At 55.2% G+C, this 13103-nt stretch overlaps 1 protein-coding gene across 2 annotated transcripts in view; it reads left to right on the forward strand.

Moving 5' to 3' along the window:
• The window catches only part of GALNT2 (polypeptide N-acetylgalactosaminyltransferase 2), a 181086-nt gene that overhangs the window by 151313 nt on the left and 16670 nt on the right, over positions 1 to 13103 (forward strand). For both annotated transcript variants that reach the window (XM_060125517.1, XM_060125516.1), the window contains exons 7-11: positions 1429 to 1550; positions 3657 to 3744; positions 7239 to 7326; positions 8359 to 8462; positions 11345 to 11471. In XM_060125517.1, coding sequence (XP_059981500.1) covers positions 1429 to 1550; positions 3657 to 3744; positions 7239 to 7326; positions 8359 to 8462; positions 11345 to 11471 — 529 coding nt within the window. The remainder of the gene's footprint in view (positions 1 to 1428; positions 1551 to 3656; positions 3745 to 7238; positions 7327 to 8358; positions 8463 to 11344; positions 11472 to 13103) is intronic.

A 13103-nucleotide genomic window follows, 5' to 3' on the forward strand; every position in this document is an offset into this window, starting at 1 on the left:
TTAAATTACTAGCTCATGACTTTGAACTTGTGTAGGCTTGTCTTTATACTTTGAAAGCATATGTGTATCTTGGATGAATCCCTTATTCCTGAGACGTAGTCCGTATTCCTAAATGTGTTCCCTCTGGAGTTTCTGTAGAAATGAGGTGTTTGCCAAGTCCTTCTAGGCACAACTCAATTGCCAAAAATTGTGTCCCTGATTCCAGCTGAAATCTTAGTTCTCTCTGTCTTCTAATTGTTTCTCTTCATGGACTCCTTGGGGTCTCCCCTGTGCCTGCAGGTTCAGGCGTCCGCCAAGGATTTAAGGGCAGTTATCACCAGATTTGGGACTTAGCTCCTTCCCAGGATCTCCTCCTTCTGTTTCCAGCCACTCTCCAGCCCCAAACTCTACCCTCTGATGCCTCAAGCCAAAAAAGGCTGCCCTGCAGTGGATTGGAGAGTAACATCGGGGGCAAATACCATGTTTACAGGGATTTCACTCTGTGATTTTCTTCTTTTAAGGGTTGAATGCCCTCTAGGTTCTGCCTGCCCTCGGCTACTCTAGCCCTTTCCTATAGTTGCATTTTCTATTTTGCTCAGTTTATACTTGTTCTCTGAGAGAGAGTTTGCCTATTACAAGCTGCTCCGTAATACCAGAACTAGAAGTCGTTGCCCTTTTTCCTACTCTGTCATGCAGCTCTTTAAGAACCATGGAAAACCCTTCCTGACCACTGTGCTGCATAAAGAACTCACAACACTGTCCTTACCGGTTGTGAATAATCTCACATCTCCATGGGTAGATAAAAACCCTGCATACACAGCGGAAGCCACTCATGACCACACCATCTAGTGATGAATATTACTGTGTGTGATAATAAACAATGATGTTACTAACAGATCACAGCTATATAAACTGTGTAATGTGACCAACAGTGTTACTAATTTTGTGTAAAAGCCAAACAACTGGGCTTCATCATTTATGTTAATTTGGCTCGTGATGAGTCTTAGAACACACAGATACTCACAACACTGTTATCATTAAATTTGGCCCCGTTAGCACTTAAAGTGTCTGGGTGACACGTGCCTTAGCCCAGTTAATTAGAAAACTCTGTTGCTGTGTCAGAGGAGAGTAGTTTTAGAAGTTCCACATTTCCATTGCTTGATAAAGGAGACTTCAGTTATGTCAAAGCCTTCCTCATAAGGCAGTAGTTCCAAGTTGTTTTCTCAGTCATCCAATTAACTTAAAAAAAAAAGGTCCCGACGGAACTCTTACCTGGGTAAACTGCAAGGCGGTATTGATCCCTCCACGCACGTTGGCGATAAACTCCGTGCTCAGCAAGAGGGCCGCGTGGGGAGGTGTCGGTGCAGGTGCTGAGGGTACAGTTCTTGTTTGGTTTTCTCGTGTTCCCTGGGCATTCCCCCGCGACGTGTTTTTGACCTCACTCCACAGGCCTGATGCGCTCGCGGGTGCGGGGGGCCGACGCGGCCCAGGCCAAGGTCCTGACGTTCCTGGACAGCCACTGTGAGTGCAACGAGTACTGGCTGGAGCCCCTCCTGGAGAGGGTGGCCGAGGTGAGGATGCGGGCCAGAGGAAGGGCCTCTGCGACATGGTCCTACGAGGATTTTATCCTCCACAGGAATCTATCAATAGGGGAAATTCATTTGTCAGGTAGGAGGCCAGGGTCAGCAGAGGCTACGACAGCCCTTCCCCTACGGGGCTCTTCCTTCCCTGCCTGAAGCTTTGCACTGACTCTCGGAGCTCAGAGGGGGCAGAGAGCTGAGGACAGAGGCCGCGGGGTCCCCAGCCCGGCCGTGCTGCCCTGAGACCCAGGCTGCGGCTCGTGGGGAGGGGCAGAGTCCCAACCACACAGGGGCGCGTGAGGCTGTCGGTTGACCCGAGACTGTGCACCTTCGCCTTCTAGAAACATCATCACTAGGATGACCTATGGCCTCTTGTGATATCTCTCTCGCCTTCTGCTTGCTTTATTGACTTTCTTTCCTCCCTACTAAGAAAGCACTTCCTTGAGACAGTAAAGTAGATGTAATGAAAGTACTAGAGAAATAGTAAAGTCATTCTTTTTGCACCATAGCGGGGATCGCGGTTGGACAGTGAGTCCTGAGACATGAATAAGACAAACTACTAGTGCTGTGACCCTCACGTTCACTGCCGTTTACTGAGCGCTAACTACCTGCTGGATGCTTTACACGTTACCTTAATCCAGGGTTTTGCCCCCATTTGACAGTTGAGGGAACTGGGGTTCAGGGAACTTTAATCACTTAACCAAAACTCATACAGGGGGCAGAGCCCAGGCTGCAAAATGGGATTCGCTGAGTCCCTCCCTGAGTCCTCCCACACACACACACGCATGCCCATCCCGGGGGCCCCGTCCCCGGCTACTCACTCCACCAGGCTGTGCGTCCCAGGGACGCAGAGGCAAAGTGAAACCTGCCAAGATACCCGGGCACGTGGAGGCGGCGTGCTTCGTGGTCAGGCTGCCATGATACCTGGGCACGTGGAGGCTGCGTGCTTCGTGGTCAGGCTGTCAGGGTTATTTAAACAGGCCCCCACCTCCTAAAGAAAGAATGGGAAGAGTTGAGAATGGTCATTCTCCCTCATTCTAGTCCCATCAAAAGAGATCAAAATAAAGGGAGTGGACTTGGACGCGGGGCAGTTTACGATCTGCGGCACCATCCCAGGCTGCGCCGGGCGTGGAGGACGTCACCCTCTGCGCTGGGGGCTGCACGCTGTAAACCTGCCCCTGGTGGTGGCTGAACTTCGCCCTCTGTTCTCTGAGCGGGGTCCTCTGACGTGTTACTAATTTGTTTCTCGAAGTCTTTCTCTGGCTGATTCAGGTTCTTGCCGTGGCTCAGGGAAGCGTCACCCTTGTGTCCCCTGTCAGCGTGGGGCAGAGTTCCTCCCCAGCACCAACTAGCCCGGTTTAAAGAGGGCAGGAGAGTTCAAAGGTCTTGTGTTCACAGACTCTAACCAGAGCAGCGACAGTGTGGCCTAAAGAAAGGCCTCAGCCTAAGGGAATGTTTTGTGTTGGGTGGAACCACCGGTAAGACAGACTCGGGCTCCGGGTTCTCTAGTCAGTTCGGTCGCCGTCCGCCCGTGATGCGGTTGGAACCTCTACACCACACTCGGCTCCCAGGCCCGGGGTCGCATCTGAGTGGGCGTCGCAGCCATGAGTCCTTTCCTGAGGCTTCCTGCAGCTCACACATACTGGTGTGTTTAAGTACAGCCGAGCTTAGATCCTGTTAGAATGAAAATTCCTCCATGGTTGAGGTTTGACATTTGGGAAAACACTAAATAAAACACTCCAGTCTCACGCTGGCGAGCTCTGAGAACTCCTTCTTTGGAACTAATAAAAATCGACATTTGCTCCTGGCTGTTTGGGGGAAAAAACAACAACTCAGGAAGGGTCCCGGGAGAGGCTCTCAGCCAGTGAACACCCGCAGGGCGGCCCCGTGCGCTCGGGCGCCTCCTGGGGGGCAGCGTCCTCTGCACCCCCGATACCCAGCGCAGCGCAGGGCTGCAGGTGCCCAGCCGGGCCCCCCAGGGCGTGGGGTGGCAGGGGACCGGCGCGGCCGTCTCCCCGTGAGCGGTGACGCTCAGACCTCCACCTGTGCGGGTCCCGGCTGCCTCTGACACCTGCTGTTGCCTTCGCTGCGTTGCAGGACAGGACCCGCGTCGTGTCCCCCATCATCGACGTCATCAACATGGACAACTTTCAGTACGTGGGCGCGTCTGCGGACTTAAAAGGCGGTAGGTGCTGCGCGGGTCCCAGGGACGGCGACGGCGCCTGCACGCGGCCGAGCCGGGCCGCGGCCAAGAGCGCCCCTGTGTTCAGCTGGCGGGGTTCACCAGGGGACAGACACGGCCTTGCCTCCCCTGGACGGTAGGCGTGGTTCCCGTCCCTGGCACCGGCTTGGCGTACGGAGCCGGTGTGGAGACGCCAGGCCGATGGGGGTCTGCCCTCTCCACCCTCCCCCTCACCGCAGCGTCCATCGCCTGCTGGAAGCCCATCCGCCCCGCTCACCCGTGACTCCTGGGCCCCGAGGCCTGCAGAGCGCAGCCCTCCCGCGGCCTGGCTGTCAGCCTCTCCTGCCCGCCGGCCACCCACGTCCCGCCGTGGTGGAACCTTTCTGGGGAACCTTTATCTGAATGACCCTGCCAGTTTCCGGGGGGTCCTCGTGGCTCAAGTGTGACCCCTCAAACCCTCCCGCCGCGGGGTCCCACAGTGATTTGTCTGATACTCTCTTTACCTTCTTAAAACTTCACATCGAAGGCCCCAAAGAGCTTTGTTCACGTAGGCCGTAGCGATCAGCGTTTGCCGTGTTAGAAGGTAAGGCTGAGAACGGTGAGAGCACCAGGTGACGCAGCCACGTGGGCGCTGCCCGTCCTGCAGCTTCCGGAACACTCCTTCCTGCACTTCGGAAAAATGAGATTGAAAGGGGCCTGTAGAGCCTTAGCATAAACTGAAAGCAGTTTTCACGTCACACACCCGCTGAAAGGGCCTGAGGACCCCAGGGGCTCCTGGACCCCAGCTGGGTAAACCGTGTTCTCGCGAGGAGCTTCACGAAGCTGCTGGGCGCACGGGAGTCCCGCTAGCCCTGCCTGGGGAGCTTCTACTGTTGTCCCTGTGACCCCGGGACTGTGTGTACGTGGGGGTGACCTGTGTCCCCGGGACTGTGTGTACGTGGGGGTGACCTGTGTCCCCGGGACTGTGTGTACGTGGGGGTGACCTGTGTCCCAGGGACTGTGTGTACGTGGGGGTGACCTGTGTCCCCGGGACTGTGTGTACGTGGGGGTGACCTGTGTCCCCGGGACTGTGTGTACGTGAGGGTGCCCTGTGTCCCCGGGACTGAGTGTACGTGGGGGTGACCTGTAGCCCCAGGCTCCCCTGTGTCCCAGGGACTGTGTGTACATGGGGGTGACCTGTAGCCCCAGGCTCCCCTGTGTCCCAGGGACTGTGTGTACATGGGGGTGACCTGTGGCCCCAGGCTCCCCTGTGTCCCAGGGACTGTGTGTGTATGGGGGTGACCTGTGGCCCCAGGCTCCCCTGTGTCCCAGGGACTGTGTGTGTAAGGGGGTGACCTGTAGCCCCAGGCTCCCCTGTGTCCCAGGGACTGTGTGTGTATGGGGGTGACCTGTGGCCCCAGGGCTCCCACACAGCCCAGTAAATGCCTCCTGCTCTGAATCTCAGCTGGCCGGCAGCCTTGCCTCTCAGACCTCGGCTGAGAGCCAAGAATTCAGCGAAGCCTGCTGTAGAGAGAGATATAACAGAGATGTCAGAGCCTTTACCTTCCGTGTGTAATTTATTCACTATTGATTTTTCATACCTGAGATGAGTGAACCCTTTTTCCAGCATCCTAGCACCCCTGTTTCTTTCTCTAAAATGAGGGGCTTCTTTTCCCATCTCCAACATTTTGAGCTGATTAGGAGATGGACTGTTCCAGACAGACACACAGACTGAGGGTCAACGGACATCCAAAAAAGAACACAGCAGAACCGTGGCCTTGGACGGAACCTCAGAAATCAGAACCCTGGGACCGGCCAAGGAGGCCCGGGCTCTGGTGCCTCTTTCGGGCGGTGTCGCCACGGGAGCTGTTTTTCCTCTGCCCCTCGGCGTCCCTGTCTGAGAAACAGGTTGATAATAGTGCAGCCGCACAGGGCGGCCGGCAGAGGGCAGGGCTGTGACCAGGCAGCTCCCCAGAGGCCTCTGGCCAGGCCGTCATGCTGGGAGGACGCACTTAGGTTGGGAAACAAGAGTCAGGAGAGTCTTAGAAGATGGTGAGCACGCTGGGGCTATAAAGAGTTCGGAGCCTTGGCTGTCAAGAAAGCGTTAGTGTCCAGAGTGTGTCCCCGCCCCCCGAGGATCTGCCGGAGCCGAGATGTGACGGTTCTCCATCTCCCGTGGCAGCTGCTTACGTCGGAGCCGGTGCAGGACAGTGAGACGCCCCGCGTGGGAGCGGCCTGCCGCTGCGCCAGGGCCAGGCCAGATTCACTCTAAGAGCATTTCACCAAACCCCTTTTAGGAAAAAAGAAAAATCAAGGAGGATGTTTTTAGCTGATTTTTAAAAATCTAATATAGCTTGGCTCTTCGGACCAAATTGATAAGCTAAATAATAATGAACATTCCCCCCAAAATGCAGGTAATGTTACATCAGCTGGCCAGTCGAGGCCTTTGTGTTGTGTCAACAGTGCACCGGGACGTCTGTTTTTCCCTGGCTGGCGGTGCTTGTGTGCGCAGCAGGCCGTGTCTGGGGAGAGCCAGGCTCCTCAGGCAATCAGTCTGTGTCTGTTTCCTCTCCGTGCACCACTGGTGCCTGGCCCTCCAGCCCCTCGCTCCCATTTGCCAGCCCGCTGCGCTCTACAGGGACAGCTGGGGCACCTTTCTGTCCTCTGGTTGAGCCATAATGTGTGCCACGCGGCCTAGGAGCCCCCGAGCCCCTGTGCCATCCTACCCTGTTCAGGCTGCAGGGCAGATAAATGCTGGATTCAGAGCACACAGACGGCAAGTCTGAACTTAGGCATTGCACCAGCCCTGCGGACAGAAAGCCTGCTGGCAGAGGGCTGAGGGATGGGCGGCCCTGGAGCAGTGAGGCTTGGCTGTCAGACCCTGGGCAATGCGGCCCATGCTCTGGGGAGCGTCCGCAGGTGGGGTGTGCCAGGTACCTTCTGAGGAAAGACAAGACCCGACAGCTGTGGACCAGGGGCCAGGCCCGGGCTCTGCCACCCGCACGGCCTGTGGATTCTAGAAGTGACGTGGGGCAGGTGCCATGTTATCAGAAGTGAAGCTCGCTTGCCCCTTCATTCCCACCTACTCCTGCTCCCCCTGCCGTCCCTTCCCTGGGACCGTGTTGGGGGCACCTGGCAGATTTTTTATTAAATCGATCCCTCTTCTTTGTCGCCTCCTTACAGCCCTTGGACATGTCCTCACAGACTCCAGTTCTCTTATTTCACATTTATTCTTATGCATTCTGGTTTTAGGAAAGTCTGACCCACACCTTCTGTTTTGGGTAAGCTTCTTGGGGAAAGAAGATTTCAGTGTGCGTCCTCCCGGCTGGCCTCCCTGCCCCCCCCCCCCAGTCACTCTCTTCCCTCTGCGTCGTTTTTGTTTGTTTTTCCTTTGTTTGGGTTACAGTGAGTCCATTCCAAATAACAAATATTTTTAAGCTGTGACGGACAGCGGTGCCAGGAGCAGACAGCCTGTTCTCACAGCATCCTGTGTTTCTTCTCTCTTCTGTGACCAGCAGGCTTTGACTGGAACTTGGTGTTCAAATGGGATTACATGACGCCTGAGCAGAGACGGTCCCGGCAGGGGAACCCGGTCGCCCCCATAAAGTAAGTGGCAGGCAGACGTCCTTCGGGTGCCCTTCTCTGGGGTGGAAGATGAGACAGCAGGCCCCATGTTCCCTAGGGACCTAGTCGAGCTCTCACCTTCCAGCCACACCCCCATTTCCCCTCATGCTAGCTCAGGGGAGAGTCTCTGCCTCCAGATTATATGGTAAAGTATTTTGAGATTTTTTTTCTATGTACGTGTATCAAATCTGCCAGTTCCCCGTCCTTCGTGTCTTGGTGGCGTAGAGCGTTTTCCCGCACAGGGTGGGTGGGGTGTCGGGCTGCCCTCGGGGACTGGGGAGGTGGTGGGCAGCAAGTGGGAGCCTCCTGCCCGCCCCCGGTGGGCTCCGCCCTCCTGTCCCCCGGAGGAAGCACTGGGTTCACTACCAGCTGGCTTTGAGCCGCGCCCGGCTGGGGTGGGGACGCCTCCCCAGGGACGCGTGGTTACAGGGAACTCTGCGGACGCCGGCGCCGTCTGCACTGCGGTGATTGTCCCCCGTGAGCAGTGAGCTCCAGACGTGCGGCCCGGGGCCCTGACTTACCACGGTGACTCCGCAGGCACAGGGCTGGGGTCCTGTCGCCGGCCTGTCCCCAGGCTGATGGGGACGCGAGAAGATGACGGTCCCGTCCAGCAGAGGAGGAAGCTGTCCCAGGATGAGGTTGCGTTCCCTACGTGCGCTGGGCGCTGTAGCCTCTTACTGTTTGTCATCCTCCAAGGAGACCGCGGCACAGAAGAGCCGAGCACCGGCCTAGGGCGCTGTCAGCGAGTGGCCCAGCCCCGGCGGCTGCCCTCTCGTAGGGAGGCTCCACGCAGCCCCTCGCCCTTGGGAGCATCTGAGCATCCGAGCGGGGGGCACTTGAAGACAGCAGGGCTCAAGCAGAGAGGGGCACCCGGAGCTCTGAGCCAAAGACCATGGCTGTGCTGTTGTTCTTAAGGTCGACCTGTAGGCTTGACCTTGGCATTAGAATGCTGGCGATCTAACCTTGACCTTCGACCTCTCCCTCTCTTCCCTTCTACCCTCTCTGCCTCTTTAGAACCCCTATGATTGCTGGAGGGTTGTTCGTGATGGATAAATTCTATTTTGAAGAACTGGGGAAATATGACATGATGATGGATGTGTGGGGAGGAGAAAACCTGGGTACGTATGAACCTTGTGTCTTCGGACACCAAACCGTTTCCAATTCTGCTGAAACCGTGGTCTTTTCCTGCCCACCAAGGGGGGTAGAAATGAAAAGTGGAAGCTTTGGAAGGACTGGTAAGCAGGAGTTTGTGGTATGCAGGGTGCCACTTGGAAAAGGTTTGTAAAGACATTAAAGTGACGGTTTACTGAACACAATTAGTCCCCCATAAGGTGCAAATAGCACCCTTTTTATTCTTAAAAGTGTCTTGGGTTGGGCATTATGCTAGACACATAGTAAGTCTTTGAAGGGAAATGCACACTTTTTAATGTCACCTGAATCCAAGGTCTGGAAAGCACGCTGACAAAAATGGGGGGAGGATTTCAGCTTCTAAGATTCATTTTTAGCCACATGGGGTGGAAAGTGAGCCCTGGCGAAGCCTGTCGGACTGGCTGAATTGTGGTCGTGGGAATCAGCTGGGGTGGAGAGGCCGGGGCACTTGTCCTTTCTTGACTACTTTGTGAATGGTTCTAATTGGTTTTCGTGTTGTTTTGTTTCGTTTTGTTTTTTGTAATCACACAAATCATTCTACCTATGTTTACGGACATTGGAACTTGATAGACTTTGGTCCCTATTGGTAGCTGCATTGTATTTACTCCATAAAGATAAAAAGACTCTTAATTTATTTGTTTGTTTAGGGGTTTTTGTTTGTTTCACTTTTGAGTTGTCTCCTTGGCTATTGGATGCTGTTAAATTACACTCTCCCCTGGTAGATGTACCCTGGGAGGAGGGGAGGGGGGCGAGGAAAGGAGGTAGAAAGGATGCCACTGTCACTTTTAGTAGTTTTTACTTGTAACAGAGACTTTGATTTTTTTTAAGTTTAAGAGACTAGACAAGCCCATTATTTTTCTCTCATTTTGTGATATCAGTGTTAGTGATAGCGTCTCACCTGTGGAGAGAGGTTGTTGCCTTTGTGGATTCTGAAAGCTTCTTTAGACTCAGTAACTGCACCAGGACGAAGGTTCAGAGCCAGATGCCTTTCGGTTTTGTTAACAGTACACTGACAGGCAGGGCTTGATTGAAGGCTGTGGAGCACGGAAGGCTTCAGAAGGATTGTTAACCTTCTGAAGGGAATTCTGAGTCACCCTCGCCCTGCAGACATCCCTGGGGAAGCCCAGCCAGCCAGGACCGCCACTCGGGGGGACCAGAACGCCGTGGGGTTCGCAGCAGTGTGTGCCATTAGGCCGACGTGGTTGGAGGGCAGGTGGCCTTTTGTATCAGGGTGTAAGGAGAGTGTTGATTTAAGTATCAAAGGAGATCTTGCACCCAGAGACCAGTGGGAGGGGAAATAATCTTTTCTGTTACCTAGTTTATGGTTGGTTTGGTTTGTATGTTTATGTAGCTGTGCCCTGTGCGAGGTTCCCTGGAAGGGCTCAAGGGGCTCAGGTAGGGTGACGCACGGTGGGCGGGGAGGAAGGGCTGGGGCCACCCGGCCTGAGCATCCTGGCACCTCCTCCCGTGACAGGCTCTGACACGGCCGCTCTGCAGGGTCTTCTCTCATCAGGGTTAAACAGGCACAAGGGTTTCAGCAGGCAGAGTCCGTGATGTGAGTCTCCCTCTCTTCTTGGTACTGCTCAGACTGGATTTTCTGGGTGCTGCCTGCACACCCCCAGCAGTTGTCCAGCCTGAGGGCTTGTGTGGGCCCAAGTTAGGAGAGGCAGGGGACAGGGATGCCCAAGTCAAATCCAAACACCCCCTCCAGGTGCGCCCCGCCAAATCCACTAGTGCTGCCAGACTGCCTGACCAACAGTGTAAGTCTAATTGAAGCAATTAAAAAGGACAAAGAGGCCTTCCCTGGTGGCGCAGTGGTTGGGAGCCCGCCTGCTGATGCAGGGGACACGGGTTCGGGCCCCGGTCTGGGAGGATCCCACATGCTGCGGAGCGGCTGGGCCCGTGAGCCATGGCCGCTGAGCCTGTGCGTCCGGAGCCTGTGCTCCGCAACGGGAGAGGCCACAACAGTGAGAGGCCCGCGTACCGGAAAAAAAAAAAAACAGTTTTAGAGGAAGATGGCGTATATGATTGACTGTTACATCAACCTTAGGGCTGATTGTGGGCATTTCATGCCTTTTGATTCACGGCCGTGCGCTGTCCGTTGCCTTTTCTAACTCAGGGCTGATTCCCAGAAGGCGCATGTAATGCTCCATGATGGAGAACCGTCCAGAGAGGAGTTCAGGCCATGTCTCATGCACAGTGTTTGTGACATTATAGGGACGCATGGTCTGATGCCAGGAGTCTTTCTGTTCTCAGTAGACCAGGGAATCACTCTTGTCTCAGGGCTTCTAGTCTGAATTTGAAAAATGTTTCTGTAGGCTTACTCTTACTTCTTTTTAAATTTCAGATAGAATTCTTTCATGAAAACATGGGATTTGGTGACACAGGTAGAGCTGGCATCTGTAATTCTGATCAGTGCTAAAATCAAAGGGAGTACATGTCCCAGTGTGGGTAGTTTGTTTGGCATGAATTATTTCTTTTTGTCTCCACTACTTTACGTTGTCTGTAAAACGACACTGTGCTGTGCAGACACCCTCTTAGTGAACTGAAGTAGGACCTTTCATTCAGTCTTTTTTTTTTTCCCTCCACCTTTATCGAGGTTTCAGTGACAACTTAAAATCGTACATACTTCGGTATACAGCTGGACGGTTTGACGTGCGTAGGCACGCCCCGCCCCATAACCCTGGAGCCTAGAGACGTGGTGTCAGAGGTCCCCACGCGGGACGTTCAGGACCCTCTGGAAAGGGAGTGCTCCCTGGGCATCGCCTCAGGCCACGGGGCTGGGGTGGGCATCCGCACCCCATGGGGGTGGCCCGGGCTCTCGGTCACCCCGTGTCGTTCACCACCTCAGAGATCTCGTTCCGCGTGTGGCAGTGCGGCGGCAGCCTGGAGATCATCCCCTGCAGCCGCGTGGGACACGTGTTCCGGAAGCAGCACCCCTACACCTTCCCTGGCGGCAGTGGCACCGTCTTTGCCCGGTAAGTGGCCGAGAGGCCGAGCAGGGCCCAGTGCACCGCTGACCGCCCCGTACGCAGGGCTGACCGTGGGCTGTGTAGAAACGTGTGCTCTAAGGGGCCGCCGCTCGGCAGTGACGAGGGCAGCTGTGGGGACTGAGGACAGCGGCATCCCGCTGAGTGACAGATGCTGGGCTCGGCAGGTTCCATGGGGCACGAGGTCACGTGCAGGACAGCCTCAGAGCGACACAGCTGTCCTGGTGGAGAGCAAACAGGGGTGGCCGGGGGTGAGGGTGGGGCTCAGGGCGGGGTAGGGCCAGTGGGACTGGTCACCGAACCGGGTGCCAAAAACGTGTTATGGGGAGATAGGAGAGAGGAGTGCTTGGACTTTTTAAATCACATGTTACCCTTCAAGGTGCAGTATATGAACAGCGCTAAAGGCAGCCACACAAGTTCAAGCCCAGGACCCACTGGGCTGTAGAGGCAGATAACGCAGGATAGATAATAGGTAGATTTTTGCAAACATGAAGACACCAAATGAAGAGTTTTCTGAAGAAAAAACAGCGAATTACCAGTGCGGGGGGACGCCGTTTTTTCCTCAGGAATTCTTTCAGATGCGCAAGACAGAACCGTGCACAGGCCAGCCAGCCTGGCCCAGGGAGACGGGGGCGTTCAGCTGAAAAGATGACTTCAGACTCCGAGAGATGCTGCGAGCTAGGCAGAATGTGGTCACGCAGCCAACATGCTGGGGCAGGAGGACGGGTTTGCAGGGTGGGCGGGCGCTTGTCCCAGAGCCAGAGGAGCCCGTGGGGAGCAGCTCCTCAGTGCCGAGACGAGCCTGCAGAACAGAAGGCTGCCCAGTATGGCTGGAGCCCAGAGAACGAGGGGACGGTAGGCACCGAGGGAGACTAGACCAGCTGGGTCTGCACCCTGTGGGTTGAGGGAAACTGGGTGTCTTTCGATGCAGGAGGAGGGGCAGCTCCTGTGGGTTTTACGCAGATACTCGACTTCTCTGTTGTGAACTTTAAGGGGGTCCTTCTGTCCCCTGGGCGGAGGGCCGCGAGGATGATGCCAGGAGGAAACGATGGTGCGAGTGACGTGTCCCCCCTCCACTGCGGGGCCGGGCAGAGCCGGGTGGCCAGGGCCAGGCACCAGCTGCGGCCCCAGGCAGGCGTGTTTACCAGTGGACGGGAGGGGGCCGGGGGGACTCAAGGGTGACCCCCAGGCTGCCGGTCACACACTTTGCTAACGGGATGCCCCTATGGACACAGGGAAACCTCAGAGCAGGGTGGGCGTGCACGGGGGGAGGATGGCCAGCTTATCTTTTATGTGGCATTTGAAAACTACTAAGTACAGATTGTAAGTATACCTGTCCTGTACAGAAGGTGGATTCTTAGCGTAACGTATCAACTTTCTAGGGAACCTTAATAGAAGCCAAATGTCAAATGATGCTTCTGACCAAGTTACCTTCTCCTCAAAAGTGTATCCTTTCCCAAATGTTGTCTAAACATCATTTCTGCTCTGTTAGAAACAAAAATATGCTCTTATACGATGAATTCTACAAAATCAAACAAACGGTGATAATGTACATTTCCTCCGGGGCAGCATGAGATGCTTCCCAGAAACCTCTCATTAGAGACATCAAATACTTGGAAT

Source organism: Lagenorhynchus albirostris, chromosome 16 (genome assembly GCF_949774975.1).
Source record: "Lagenorhynchus albirostris chromosome 16, mLagAlb1.1, whole genome shotgun sequence".
Classification (NCBI taxonomy): Eukaryota; Metazoa; Chordata; class Mammalia; order Artiodactyla; family Delphinidae; genus Lagenorhynchus; species Lagenorhynchus albirostris.